A 13,580-nucleotide genomic window follows, 5' to 3' on the forward strand; every position below is an offset into this window, starting at 1 on the left:
TGCAGTATACCTTATTTATCCCATCTTTCTCAGTCTCCCCAAAACCCCGATGTCAGTCCTCTTTTATAACAGTGCCATCATGCCATATTTGTCTTTTTTGTGACTGAGATATTTCATTCAGCATAATGTCTTTAGGGTCACCCATTTTTGTGAAATATTTCAGGAGTTCCTTGTTTTTCAATGCAGCATAGTATTCCATTGTGTGAATATACCAGAGCTTCACTATCCATTTGTTTGTTGATAGGCACTTGGGTTGTTTCCAACTCTTTGCTGTTGTGAACAAAGCTGAAATATACATAGGTGTGCATGTATCTGTTTGGGTGGCAGAGCACAATGGGTAGTAAACGTGGTGAGGCTCTGAAAGAGCCTCATAGGACAAATGGTGTGCTCAAGCATATATATAATACAATCTTTAATACTCTGAGAAATTCTGTTATTAGTCTCAAAGGTAACTATTAAAGTTGATTTTATGATTTTTTTTTTTATCTTAAGACTAGGAAATTATTTCCTTGAAGAGACTACTTATTTGGAGATGCATGTTTAGTAGTCACCTAGGAACAGAGTGAACTGTTATTGATTCTGAAATAAGTAAGAAGAGGGTATCAAAAGGTAATATTGTCCACTATGATTATAGTTTTGATGCCAGAAAAATACAGTGATAACTGTGATTGTCTTCTGTTTCATAGAAAGCAATATTCTTAGTATCTGCAGTTGCCAGTAGGTTTTAGGAAAGGAAATTATTGCAGTCTTGCACAGTGAATTCTTTTATTACTTTTTAAGTAAGGTTACATTTCCTGGAGTAGTTTAAATATTTCAGATGTTAAAAGGTAGTGTTGAAAAAAAAAAAAAGGTAGTGTTGAAGCCAGAATCTTAAGCCACAAGCCTCCATAAGTTGTTTTGGCTTTAAAAGTTGTTTTGGGTAGAGTGAGACCTTATTCTTAGATATGTAGCTTAGACTTGGGCATCCCTAGAGAAGTTCCCTGATTGAGTCTTCGGTTTTCTCAGCACAGATGTTTGTTGGTTAGACACTATGTGCTTGGCTTTCTATCGGGCAAATTAGTGGTCAAATAGAGGCAACACTTGCAATTGTAGATTTACAAATTGTGCAATACATAACAAGATGCCTGTAATATAGAGTGGAATTGGACGGTCAGTTAAAATCAGAAATTTCTTCATTTTGGTTCTATGGTGTAACAGTCAGCTTTTGTCTAAGTTTTTTGAAGACTAGGTGAGAAAGCCATAGTTGACAGGGCTGAGAGTTTTGTAACACTGACCTAAAGCTGTGGGAGTGTGCACACATTTCAGAAGCTTTTCTGACTGAGTCATTGTATCTGCCTGCCAACCTGAATAACTTTTTGTCTTATCTCATAGGTGACATTCCCTAAATGTGTGGTATGTGAACTGTCACAATTTATTTCAGATGCAGGACAGCAGTAAGATTGGTATTGAGATGAGTAGAAAAAGTGTGGGAATCTGTGGGACGTGTCTGCTCTCATGGAAATTGGTTTTGTGTTGTGGATGTTTTGGTGAGGACATTTCTCCTTTGTAGAGATGGTGGAGGTCAGATACAGCTACCTTGACACATACTTGCTCTTAGTACATTTTTTCAGTACAGTACTTCTAAATAGCTAAAATAATCAAAAGTACTTAAAAGAACATGTTCTCAGTACTCTGTTTACTTCTTGCATTAGTTGTATAGTGCTGCTTTAACATAAATCCCACAGATGTGTAACTTAACAGACAGAAATCTATTTTCCTATGGTCAAGAAGGTTTGAAGCCCAACTTTAGAGTACTGCCTTAGGAAACACTTTATGTTGGCTTTGAAGAAAGCTCTTGTCTCTTTTTAGTTTACTCCTCTTTGGTATTCTTCATATGATTAGACATCTTGCTTCTTTCATCTCTATTTTTCAAATATTTTCCTTTCATATTACAAAAAAAATTAAACACATCCTACATTAACACAAATTTACTTAATAAATAAAGAAACTCATTCTTAAAATGGGATTATAACAGGCATAGGGATTTGGAAAACACAATTCATTCTGTAACACCTCTCAGTGTAGGAAAAGAAGAAAATTCTAGTTGACTACCAAGTAGGATTTTGTGGTTGGGTTAGGACAATATATTCTCTTGAGACAGTAATGTGTAAAGAATTATATATGATATATGTAATTCTGCACTGGATTTTATGTTCCTTCTTTATATTTCTTTGCTTTCTCAAAAATTCCAACAGAATGTGGAAATTATAAAAAAATAACATTAATACAGTAAAATCTTGATGCAGATTATTAAAAAATGTCTGGAATATCAGGGAGTAGCTAGAAATTCAGGTACCAGCACTGATATTAGATGGAGCTTGGCTGAAAGCAGAGAATAATAGAAAGATGTTTATAAGATTTTTATTGATTTTGTAAAGGTTTCACTCTTTAACTTATACCAAGTTATGAATAATATTGAAAAGAATCTGAATCCTAGGACACATAGTTGTGCTCATGGAAAATGTGTAAATAGACAAGAATATTTTGTTTGAGCCGAACAAGAGAACTTTGCATTTTGAAAAACTGAAAAGGTGTCCATCAGGGTGTTAGGAGTTTTTCATAGAATCACTCACATACATTGTATTTTATATATTTAATATTAATCTGTGCCTATTATTATTCTGTATTTTTGAGTCTCCATTAAATCTTTCCTATTTCTTCTCTAACAGTTTGTTCTGGATACTGTTTGAAATATGGGAAATAGGTTGTAAGTGGAATATGGAAAATAGATTGTAAGAGTAGAAGTAGGATCTGCACAGCAGGAGGCTGAGGTGAGGCTGTGGTGCTGGAGGATGAAGTGAAGTGGAGATAGCTGCTAAGAAGCTGCACTGCATTCCCAAAGGCACATGGTATAAATTCCACAGGAGGATGGGCAATCTCCTCCCAGACATTTACTGCCCCTGAAAACCACTGGAGGGTCATCTATGGGTCAGTTCAGACTCGATGGGAAACAACAATAATTTTGTAAACTACTGGCAAGGGTGAACACTGTAGTATCATTGCTGCTGTATTGTGAAAGGTGAATTAAAGTTGAGAATGGAAGATAGTTGTAGGAAGAGAAGCACAAAAAGTGGGAATGGAGATGGTATAAATATGGCATATTTTACTTTACTGCTACCCATAGAATCACACACACAAGCAAAATCCTGGTGAAGATTATCCAGAAACAGTTGGAACAGAGAACTACCAGAGGTACAGGTGAGTTTTAGAAGAGATTGTGGACACTAGACACTTTATCTTCAATGTCAGATGGATCTTGGCTGAAAACAAACCATATCAGGGGACTGGCTATCTGTGTTTCATTGTCTATGCAAAGGCATTTGACTGTGTGGATCACAGCAAATTGTGGCTAACTTTGAGAAGAATGGGAACCCCAGAACTCTTGATAGTGCTCATGCAAAACCTATACTTGAATCAGGAAACAGTTCTCAGAACAGAGCAAGGAAACACTGCATGATTCAAAATCAGAGAACATGCACATCAGGGTTGCATCTTATCTCCATACCTTTTCAATCCATATGCAGATTCATGAGTCTAGACTTTATGAGGAAGAATGTGGCAACAGGATTGGAGGAAGTCTCATAAACAACCTGCATTATGCAGATGATACAAACTTGCTAAAACTGAGGAGGACTTGAGGCATTTGCTGCAAAAGGATCTAGGAATGCGGGCTTCAATATGGATTGAAAGACAACACTTCTCACCACTGGGCCAGTTGGTAGCACCATGATGAGTGGAGAAGAGATTAAGATTGTTTACATTTTCAGCTTGCTCAGCTCCACAATCAACACTCTTGGTACCAGCAGTTAAGAAACCAAAAGACAAATTGTATTGGGGAAATCTGCTGTCAGGGACCTCTCCAATGTTCCAAAGAGCATGGTTGTCACATTGGAGACTAAGGTGCACCTGATTCTGGCCATAATCTTCACAATTAATTGCTGTACATCAGAGAGCTGGGCAATGACTAAGGATGACAGTAGAATAATTGATGCCTTTGAGTTGTAGGGTAGGAGAAGCTTCTTGACCATACCATGGACTTCCAGGAGAACAAACAGGTCTGTATTGGAGAGGGTGAAACCAGACAGCTCCTTGGTGGCAAGGCTTTTGAAGCTCTATTTCATATACTTTGGGCACTTGGCCAGGAGGGACCACTTACTGGAGAAGGACATCATACTTGGAAGGGTGGAGGAACAGCACAGGAGAGGAAGACTTCAAATGAGAAGAATTGACAAAGTAACTGGAGTAATGAGGTAGGTGTATCAGAGACAGTGAGACTGGCTCAGGTTAGGGCTACATTCAGATCTTTTGTATGTAGGGTTGCTATGAGTTGCTGGTGGGTTGACGGCATGAACAACAACAGTCTGTGGAACAGTAACAGGGTCCTGCCCTGTTATATCGAGCAGATTCACCGACAGAAGGGATGAGGATTAAATGAAGACACAGACTACTCCCAGCTCAAAAGGCGAGCTTTCTCAAGCTGGTACAGCCAACACGGGAGTTTTCTCCACCCTGTATTAAAGGCTGTTGGGAGGCTTGCACTTCTCTGGAGCTTAGACAATCCGTCCTGGCCAGAGACCCTACCTTCCTCCCCAACATCTCACAACAGTGACCTAGTCACAAAAAAACCTATACTATAGTACCAAGGACACACTGTTAAAATCCACCAGTCACTGAGGGAAAAAGATGGGCAGTCTCCCCCTGGGCAGTTTACTGCCTCTGAGGATCAGCTGTGGGTCAGTTCTGATTTAACAGCACACACCACCACCAACTACTACAAAAGGACAAGCAATGAAATGTGTGTTTTTGTATGTACAATACATGAAGAAGATCTGTTCAGTTTCTTAAGCATAAAGTTTATGGTGCTTTGAGGGCATGTTGAAGAAAATGCATTTTAGACAGTTTTAAAGTTTGTTTTATGGTTAACACCAGAGACTCTCTCCTATTAGGATAGGCTTGAAGTACCATGCCAGCTTATTGTATGTCCCACAAAGGCAAATTGAGGAGTTAGAATCCTGTGGCCAAAAGCCTAAGTTAAAGCAATAGATCAAAGACTTGCTAGGGTGGAAAAAAAAATGAAGCAAAAACTTTTAGAAAGAAGATGAAAAGCAATTGGGTACATACATTACTGGTGAACATGGTTGGAGCTGAAGTGTATAAAACTGTGTGGTTTGGTATAGGTTAGGAGTATTCAGTGTAGGCTTGACCTCAGTAATTAAGTAGTTTACTTGCTTCAATAATTTTGTTGGTTTTACAAACTTCCTATAAAAATTATGATATCCACAAACAGGTTCACAGAACTTAAGTGAATTAACCTTTTCATTGGTATTGGATTATATCTTCATGGTTTTTATCTTTTTCTATAGGGCGGTGTTATTTAGCCATATGTATAAATGCCCACCATCCTTTATGCCCACTATCCTTTATTGTGAAACTTATGTGTTAGGAAATGATATTAGGAATGAGTTCCCTGAGCTTTACTTTCTACAAATTTATCCCATTCAATAATGAATTTAAGAGATTAGTGTTCCATGTATTAGCTGTGCTCCTAAGGATAATTTTTTTGAGTGATTATCTTTTTTTTTCCTTTTTACATTATCTTTACTTACTGCACAAGTTTTTCTTCAGTAACTCTAGAATACACAGCTGTCTTTCTGTCAGCTCGCTCTGCTGTGATGGTTTGCATGTTGCTTGAAGTTGTACCATTGTTATTTTGTACCACTGGTACTACCTACCACTAGGTCCACTATTGGTGGACAGGCTTTGATGGTGTTTCCATACTAAGACTAAAAAGAAAGGACTTACTGTCCATTTCTGAAAATCAGCCAATGAAAATTTAATTAATCATAGCAGGTTATTGTATTATATAGTGCTGGAAGATGGGCCTCCTAGGTTGAATGTATTCACAATGCCTGTTACAGTCGACTCAAATATATTAGCAACTGTGAAGGTGGTGCAGGACTGTGCAGCATGTTATTGTACATGGGTTGCCCTGCATTGGACTGTCTCTCTACCAACTAGTAACAATAATAATAGAGTGCAAGCAATGACAAAAATAGATAAGATCAAAAACTGCCTCTAAGAATTGTATACACTAGTAAGAATAAGACCATATCACTAACTATAGTCAATAAGGCTGGAGTACAAAGCTATTGATACCAGCGAAAGGAATGAAATTGAATGCATTGTTATAAAATCAGTTACAAAATGACCTTATGTTATTGTTAGGTACTGTTGAGTTGGAACCAACCCATAACTGACCCTTGTCCATTCTTTATTATGTTGAGCAACTATTGGATCCAGACTGCATGACTTTGGGATTGCAGTGTAGCTTCTTACTAGGCCATCAGAGTTCCCTATAGAACAGGCTAAATCTACTGCACAGGTTTGCTAAGTCAATAGATCTTTCTGGCAGCAGACTGCTATACCTTTCTCCCACAGAGCAGCTGAACACTCAGTCAGTACATCCCTAGAGCATCACTATGAGGATGAAGCGGTTATTAATTTGGCTAAGAGAAAGGGTCTTTTAGAAGTCTTTTGGAAGAGGTTGTTGTTGTGTACCCTTGAGTCATAACTGACCAATATCAGACCCTTTGGTGGGTTTTTTAATTTTTATTTTTATTAGTTTTAATGAACATTTACAGAGATTTTGGGTTTTCATTCATTCATTGTTGCACCGTTTTCTCCACCCTCCTCCCCAGTCCGTTCCTCCCTCCCCCCCATGTCTGTTTTAATTGTCCAATTGCCACAGTGCCCGCCAAAGCCAGTTCTGATCAGTCTCCCTTGTCAGTGTGTCCCTTGCCATTCCCTATCTCTCCTCCCTGAGAGAGACTTCACCCTGATTCATAAGGAAAAGGGGATGGCGCATTCTCTTAGCTACTTCCTGCTGAAAAGGGACGCTGTGGGTTTCAGGGTGAAGGTCTTCTCTCACTACTCTAAAGGGCCCCTTTGGCAGTAGGAAACACATAGACTATTATGGAGATCGACCCTGGAATTTAGATGCACTGCCATCAACCGTGCCCAGCCGTACATGCTCATATCCTTGAAGATGTATCATGGAAGTGCTGAAGCCTTCAAACTGCAAAGCAGCAAGATGTTCTTCCTTTATCTTGAGTTTCAGCTCATTTTTCCTTTGCATCTCAGCGATTTCCTCTGGGGTGGCTAGTACAGGTAATGATTCTGCTACAGATGGTGATTTACCAGAATTGCTGAGTCAACCCGAGGGCAGGTCAGTAGTGATGCAGCTCCCGCCTGGCCGCAGCTCCCGCGCTCCCGCTGGCTGTAGTGCATCTTTTTACCACTAAGCATAGTAGAGTTCCTCCAGCAATCGGGTGATGAGACTATCCACGTTCAGCTCCTCGTCTTGTCGGCACTCCCCGGGTCTTCTAGTTCACCCTTTTCCTGACGAGTCCACTCTCCAGATGATTCCCCCAAATGGACTCTTCATGCATCTCTCCATGTGTAAAGCAGCTTTTTGTGGTGTGACTTTTCTCTTTCTCGCTGTTTTCTTTATCACATTGTTCCTGGGCCGGGGCTCTCCCCACCTTTGGTGGGTTTTGAGAGGCAGTTCATCATACAGGAGATTGCCCAACCTTCTCCTGATGAGCAGCTGTTGACCTCTAACCATGTGCCTTTGGATTCTGCCACTAGACCACCAGCGCTCCACGACATTGGAAGAAGTTGCAGGGCAGTATTTTAGGCAAAAGGGAACAATTTAGAATACAGACACAGGAACCTTATAAAAAAATGGTTCCATTTGACTATTGCATACAGAACAGAAGTGGTTTCCTGGAAAATAACATGACAAAACAGATTGGAGACTGTTAAAAGAATTGTAAATTGCAGTTAGTGAAAAACATTATTCTGTGGGAAATAAGGACTTTTTGAGGTTTTTCTACCAGAAAATAGAAAACTAGCATAGATCAGCTATATACTGTCTATATTTGTGCTCTATAATATGCTTTTGATTGCATTTTTCCTTTCGGTAATCTGAAGGATAAGATTCTTTAGGCAAAGTAATTATGGAGCAGTGTTTAGAATTGATTAGGAGAGAGGAGGAATTAGAGACAGGAACATTATAGTCATTATTTGAATATTCTATGCCATTTCTTTAGTGAGAAAAAACCCCAGATGTGAGAAAAGTATTTAATTAATTTAGTAAATATTTACTCTATCTCAGGTTGAAGGGATATGTTTGCAAATGAGGCATTCTAAATCTCCTATGGAGCACCCATTCTTGTGATCAGACAGAAAAACCAGCCATTAATGATTAGATGATGATTAGTAGTATCTGGAGAAATGAAGAAATTCATAAATAGGAAGTGGGAAGAATACATTTACAAATTGGCCATCATAATATTAAAAAACAAAATATGTATGGAATGGAAAAGCAATTTTATTTATGAACTCACTTAAATCACAGTTGACAAAATAAACAAAGTAATGTGACAGAATAAGCTGCTGGGCAAATGGCTACTATACTTTGCTAACAGAATAGTTTGAAAGCAAAAAATACCAGAAAAAATTTCACTTTGGTTCTATTGCTGATACAAAGGCTTTCACCTGTGTGGGTCACAAAAAATTTATGAGTGACATTTCAAAGAATGGGACTTCTAGAACACTTAATAGTGCTTATGCAGAACCTGTATATAGACTAAAAAGCCACTGGGGGATTCGGCATGATTTAAAATCAGAATGGTGTGTCAGAATTAAGTTCTATCTGTATCTGAGTATGTAATCTGAGGAGCTGAACTATGATATCAGGATTGAGGAAGACTCCTCAACAACTCGAAGTATGCAGATATCACAGCCTTGCTTACAGAAAAGGAAGACTTGAAGCACTTACTGATGGTACTCAAGTGCTATAGCCTTCAGTTTTATGCCTCAATAAAATTCCACACAGTTGGATAGTGAACATGATGATAAACAGAAAAAAATTAAATTTCCACAGATTTTCTCTTTTATCCATAACAATGTCTTAGGCTATTAGGTGTATTTCTGTTTTTATATCTACTTTCCTGAAATACCTGTTCATATCCTTAGCCCATATAGTAATTATTTGTTAGCTTGATAAGTTTTGTGACTTAAAACAATGTGGATTTTTTCTTTTGGGTTTTTTTTTTGGGGGGGGGGTGGTTGGCTTTTTTTGTTTGTTTGTTTTTTTGAGGGGAGATGTTTTTTAATGTGCATTCTTCACCAGATAGATGATGTGCAGATATTCTCTTAGAATTTATGGCTTGGCTTTTCATTGTCATATCAGATTAACTGTTGGTGAAATCTTACTTCATTCAACAATTTCACATTTTCAATACAACTTATAAATACAACTTACCTATTCTTTTAATACTTGATAAATAATTTGTATAAACAATATGTACCAGACTCTGCTTGATCAGTGCTTGTGTGTGCTTGTGTATTATCTCTTATAAATCTAATGGCATATATTTTGAGTAAGTCATGTCTGATGACTTAGAGAGTAAGCATAGCCCTCTAACTCTAAGAGATGCCCCATTTGACTTCAGCTTCACCTCAGTCTCTTATGGGGGCGGGGGCGGGGAATTAGAAATTTCAGAGAGATACCATATGGTGGCTTCATTTTCTTGATATTTATATGAAGAAAAGTTATCCGAGTAATAAGTACCATATGTTTGTATTCATAGATTGAAACACTAAGGAGCTCTGGTGACTTAGTAGTAAGAAAATGTGTTGCCAATGCACAGGTACATGGTTCAAATCCATCAGCTCCTCTATGGGAGAAAGATGGGCGGTGAACTCCTGTGTGATTTACTGCCTCTTAAAAACCCTTTGGAGGGTCAGCTATGGGTTGGTTCCAACTCTGTGGTATATGACAACAATAAAAGCAATTGAAACGGGGGGAGGGGCCTGGGGGGTGTGGGGAGAAGGGTGCAACAATGAATGAATGGAATTCCAAAATCTCTGTAGATGTTCATTGAAATGAAAAATAAACTAAATTTAAAAAAAAAAAAAGCAGTTGAAACACTTACTGCAGAGAGTCAAAGACTGTGGCCTTCAAGATGAATTACATCTCAATAGCAAGAAAAAAAAAACCCTCTTTTTTTTTTAACTTCCTGGGTTATTCAATATATTGTCCATAGAACTTTCAATATTGTAACTCAAGGCTTAAATTGAGAATTGCAAATCGAGTTCTTCCCTTTCTATTTTCAAACTCTAGCTCTCTGCACATTCTATTAAAATATTTTGCTTTGTCTTCTCAAGCTGCCCTTTGAAATTTTCTGTTCAGATCTCTTAACTTCAATATGTTTTCCCTTGTTTTGTTTACATAATGCTCCAGTGCAATTTTCAGAGCCTCTTCTGAGATCTATTTTGGTTATTTCTTTCTTCTCTATCTTTGTAATGACCTTTTTTTCTCTTCATGGGTGAGTTCCTTGATGTTATCCCATAACTCATCTAGTCTTTGGTCATTGGTGTCCAATGCTTAAAACCCATTCTTAAAAAGATTTTGAAATTCAAATGGAATACATTCAAGATCATATTTTGGTTCTCATGAACTTATTTTAGTTTTCTTTGGCCCCCATTTGAACTCGCACATGGGTAGTTGATGGTCTCATCCACAATCTACCCCTGCTCTAGTTCTGACTTTTGATACTGAGGTTCTGCAGTTATTTCTTCCACAGGTGTAGTCAGTCTGATTCCTATGCAATCCATCAGGTGAAGTCCATATGTAAAGTTACTACTTGTGTTTTTTAAAAAAAATGTATTTGCAATAAATAAGTCACTGAAAATACAATTTGATTATTCTGTTTTTAGCCTCATTTCTGTCAATGAGTCCATACTTTCTGACTCCTATTTCTGATTACTATTCCTTCTTCATCTGGAGAGAGGATGAAAGACACCCAAGCATTGAGGACTCTCCTTCATAGGGTCTCCATGAGTTGCCTGTGACTCAATGGCACTTAGCAACAACAACAGCATTCCTTCTTCATTGTTTCCAACTCTTGCATTCAAGTCACCAATTATCATTAACACATCTTGATTGCATGTTTGGTCAGTTTTGAACTTCAAGATTGGGTAAAATTTTTTAATATTCTCCTCTTTGGCTTTAATATCCTGTTACAACATTGTAATTCAAGATAGAACTTGATACTATCATTTTGACTATGAATGGAACACAATATTAGGGAAGAACCATATTAGGAAAAGTCAAAAGTCTAGAATCAAGTTTAGTAGTTTAATATGCCCTTAGGCCTGGTTTTAATTGGTTTTGGTCAAACATTCTTCTATGTAGTATCACAGTGGTCTATTCATTTGTTGTACAGAGGTAACTCATGGTTGTTGTGATGCTAAACACTATGACACTGATGTGTCAAATGCAAAAATGGTTACCCATGGTAGACAGTGTTTGGTGGAGCTTCTCAATCAAAACAAGCTTGGAAACAAGAGTGGCATCTACTTCCAAAATAGCTTGCCTCCAGAAACTTTATGAATGTCGAGAAAGGATGAGTGTTCAGGTGTTCAGGTCTTTCATTCATAGGGTCACTATGATTTGTTTATGACTTGATGAGTTACAGAGGAAAAGTTTAACAGAGCAGCAGGTAATAGATGTTGGAGAAGTTGTGCCAAGAAAGGAGCTATTCTACATTGTTGGTGGGATTGTAAAATGGTGCAACCATTCTGGAAGGCAATTTGGCGCTTCCTCAAAAAGCTGAACATAGAAATTTTATATGACCCAGCTATTCCACTACTTGGAATATACCCTGAGAATATGAGAACTGAGGCACAAATGAAGATTTGTACACCAATGTTCATAGCAGCATTATTCACCATCACAATAACGTGGAAACAGCCCAAATGTCCAACCACAAACGTATGGATTGAAAAATTATGGTACATTCACACAATGGACTACTATGTACTACAGAAGAGCAATAACTTTGTAAATTATTACCTACTTTTGGAGAAACTGGAAAACATTATGCTAAGTGAACTCAGTCCTGCAAGGATAAATATTGTATAAAACTATTATTGTAGAATGAGTATAAGGATCCAGGAGGGGTGGGACAGGCTGGAAGCAGAGGGTTGTAGATGTGCAGGGGAAAGAGGGAATTAATCATTGGGTTGTTTAATTTGATTGGGTGGGTGAGGGTAATTGAAAGAATTTGTTCTAATTTGTATTCGAGTTTTGTAAATAAACTAGTAGAAACAAAGAAAAAAGGAAAAAAAAACCCCGCACAAAACACCAACAATAAAATACAATCAGTTAAGACAGCTTCATACCTTTAGGTTTTTAATCTGGCCATTTATGACACTCCCCTCGCACTCATACAGCAAACTTGAATAGAAGGTTCTTAGTTGCAGTTCCATCTCACCTCAGGTCTCTGATTCTTTGTTGCTTGTTGTTAGGGCTCCTGTAGGCCTGGTATATCTGAGTCATATTCTCTGGCCATTGTACATTCACTTGCTGCTTCTTTGCTAGTGGTGAAATTCTCAAATTCTGCTGCTGGATCTGCTTAATTTAGTGATGAGATAGCCAGACCCTTGTGGGTAGGCAAATCCATGACAAAATAAAAAAATGTTATTTTAACAAAAGTTTACAGAAAAGTTGAATTTTCATTCATTCATTGTTTTGACTTTGAACAATAAATCCTTGAAACCACAGGCAGTGTTCAAATCCATTGCTCAGAGTCACTATGAGTTGTAATTAACAACACTTAACAACAACAATAATTTAAAGAGACAGAGGCATGTTACTGTTTATTTCTACATTATATTTTGTCAAGGAAAGGTGGTTTTTGTATTTTTATGAGTAAGTGACAGTTTTCTGACTGTTGTCTTGAGCTTCTAACTAATATCATTGCAAATATTTCATCAAGAATGCTTTTCCACTCTTTCTTATTTCCTAGTTTTCATTTAATTAAGAGAGTATTTAAAAAATAAATTATATATGTCTGTGTGTGTGTATCTATATCTATTTTATACTTGCTTTGCATCAGGGAGCTGGACAATGACTAGAAGGAGGGTAGATGCCTTTGAGCTGTGGTGCTAGAGAAGAGTATTGAATATAACATGGACTGCTAGGAAAACAAACAAGTTCATCCTGGAGAGGGTGAAGCCTGGCTGCTCCTTGGAGGCAAGGATTGTTAAGCATCATATCATATACTTTGGACATGTTGCAAGGGAGGATCAGTACTTAGAGAGGGACGTCATGCTTGGGAGAGTGGAGGGACAGAGCAGGAGAGGAAGACCCTCGATGAGATGGATTGATTCAGTCACTGTGGTAGTGTGTCGGAGACAATAAGATTGGCAGGAGATAGAGCAGGGTTTAGGACTGTTGTACATAGGTTCTCTATGAGTCACAGGTGACTCCAAAACACATAAAAACAAAAACAACAATTATATTTAAGTTATATTAATTTTATAGTTGGAGTCAGAAAATCAAAAGGGCTGAACTCACTCAACATTTCTTAAGCTGAAGGAACTGAACAACAAATTCAAACCTTGAGTTGCCATAATCAAGGATGCTTTAGGCAGAATATTAAATGATCCAGGAAGTATTAAAAGAAGAT

The 13,580-nt window shown here is 37.8% G+C and overlaps 1 protein-coding gene across 1 annotated transcript in view; it reads left to right on the forward strand.

Annotated features, from left to right (window-relative positions):
* The window catches only part of LOC102873059 (meiosis-specific protein MEI4-like), a 244,890-nt gene that overhangs the window by 40,490 nt on the left and 190,820 nt on the right, over positions 1–13,580 (forward strand). Inside the window, exon 4 of the mRNA XM_006898441.1 lies at positions 6,800–6,821. Within this exon, the coding sequence (XP_006898503.1) occupies positions 6,800–6,821 (22 nt within the window). The remainder of the gene's footprint in view (positions 1–6,799; positions 6,822–13,580) is intronic.

The sequence above is a fragment of the Elephantulus edwardii genome, unplaced genomic scaffold, assembly GCF_000299155.1.
Source record: "Elephantulus edwardii isolate Elephantulus edwardi_28Jun2011 unplaced genomic scaffold, EleEdw1.0 scaffold00229, whole genome shotgun sequence".
Taxonomy (NCBI): Eukaryota; Metazoa; Chordata; class Mammalia; order Macroscelidea; family Macroscelididae; genus Elephantulus; species Elephantulus edwardii.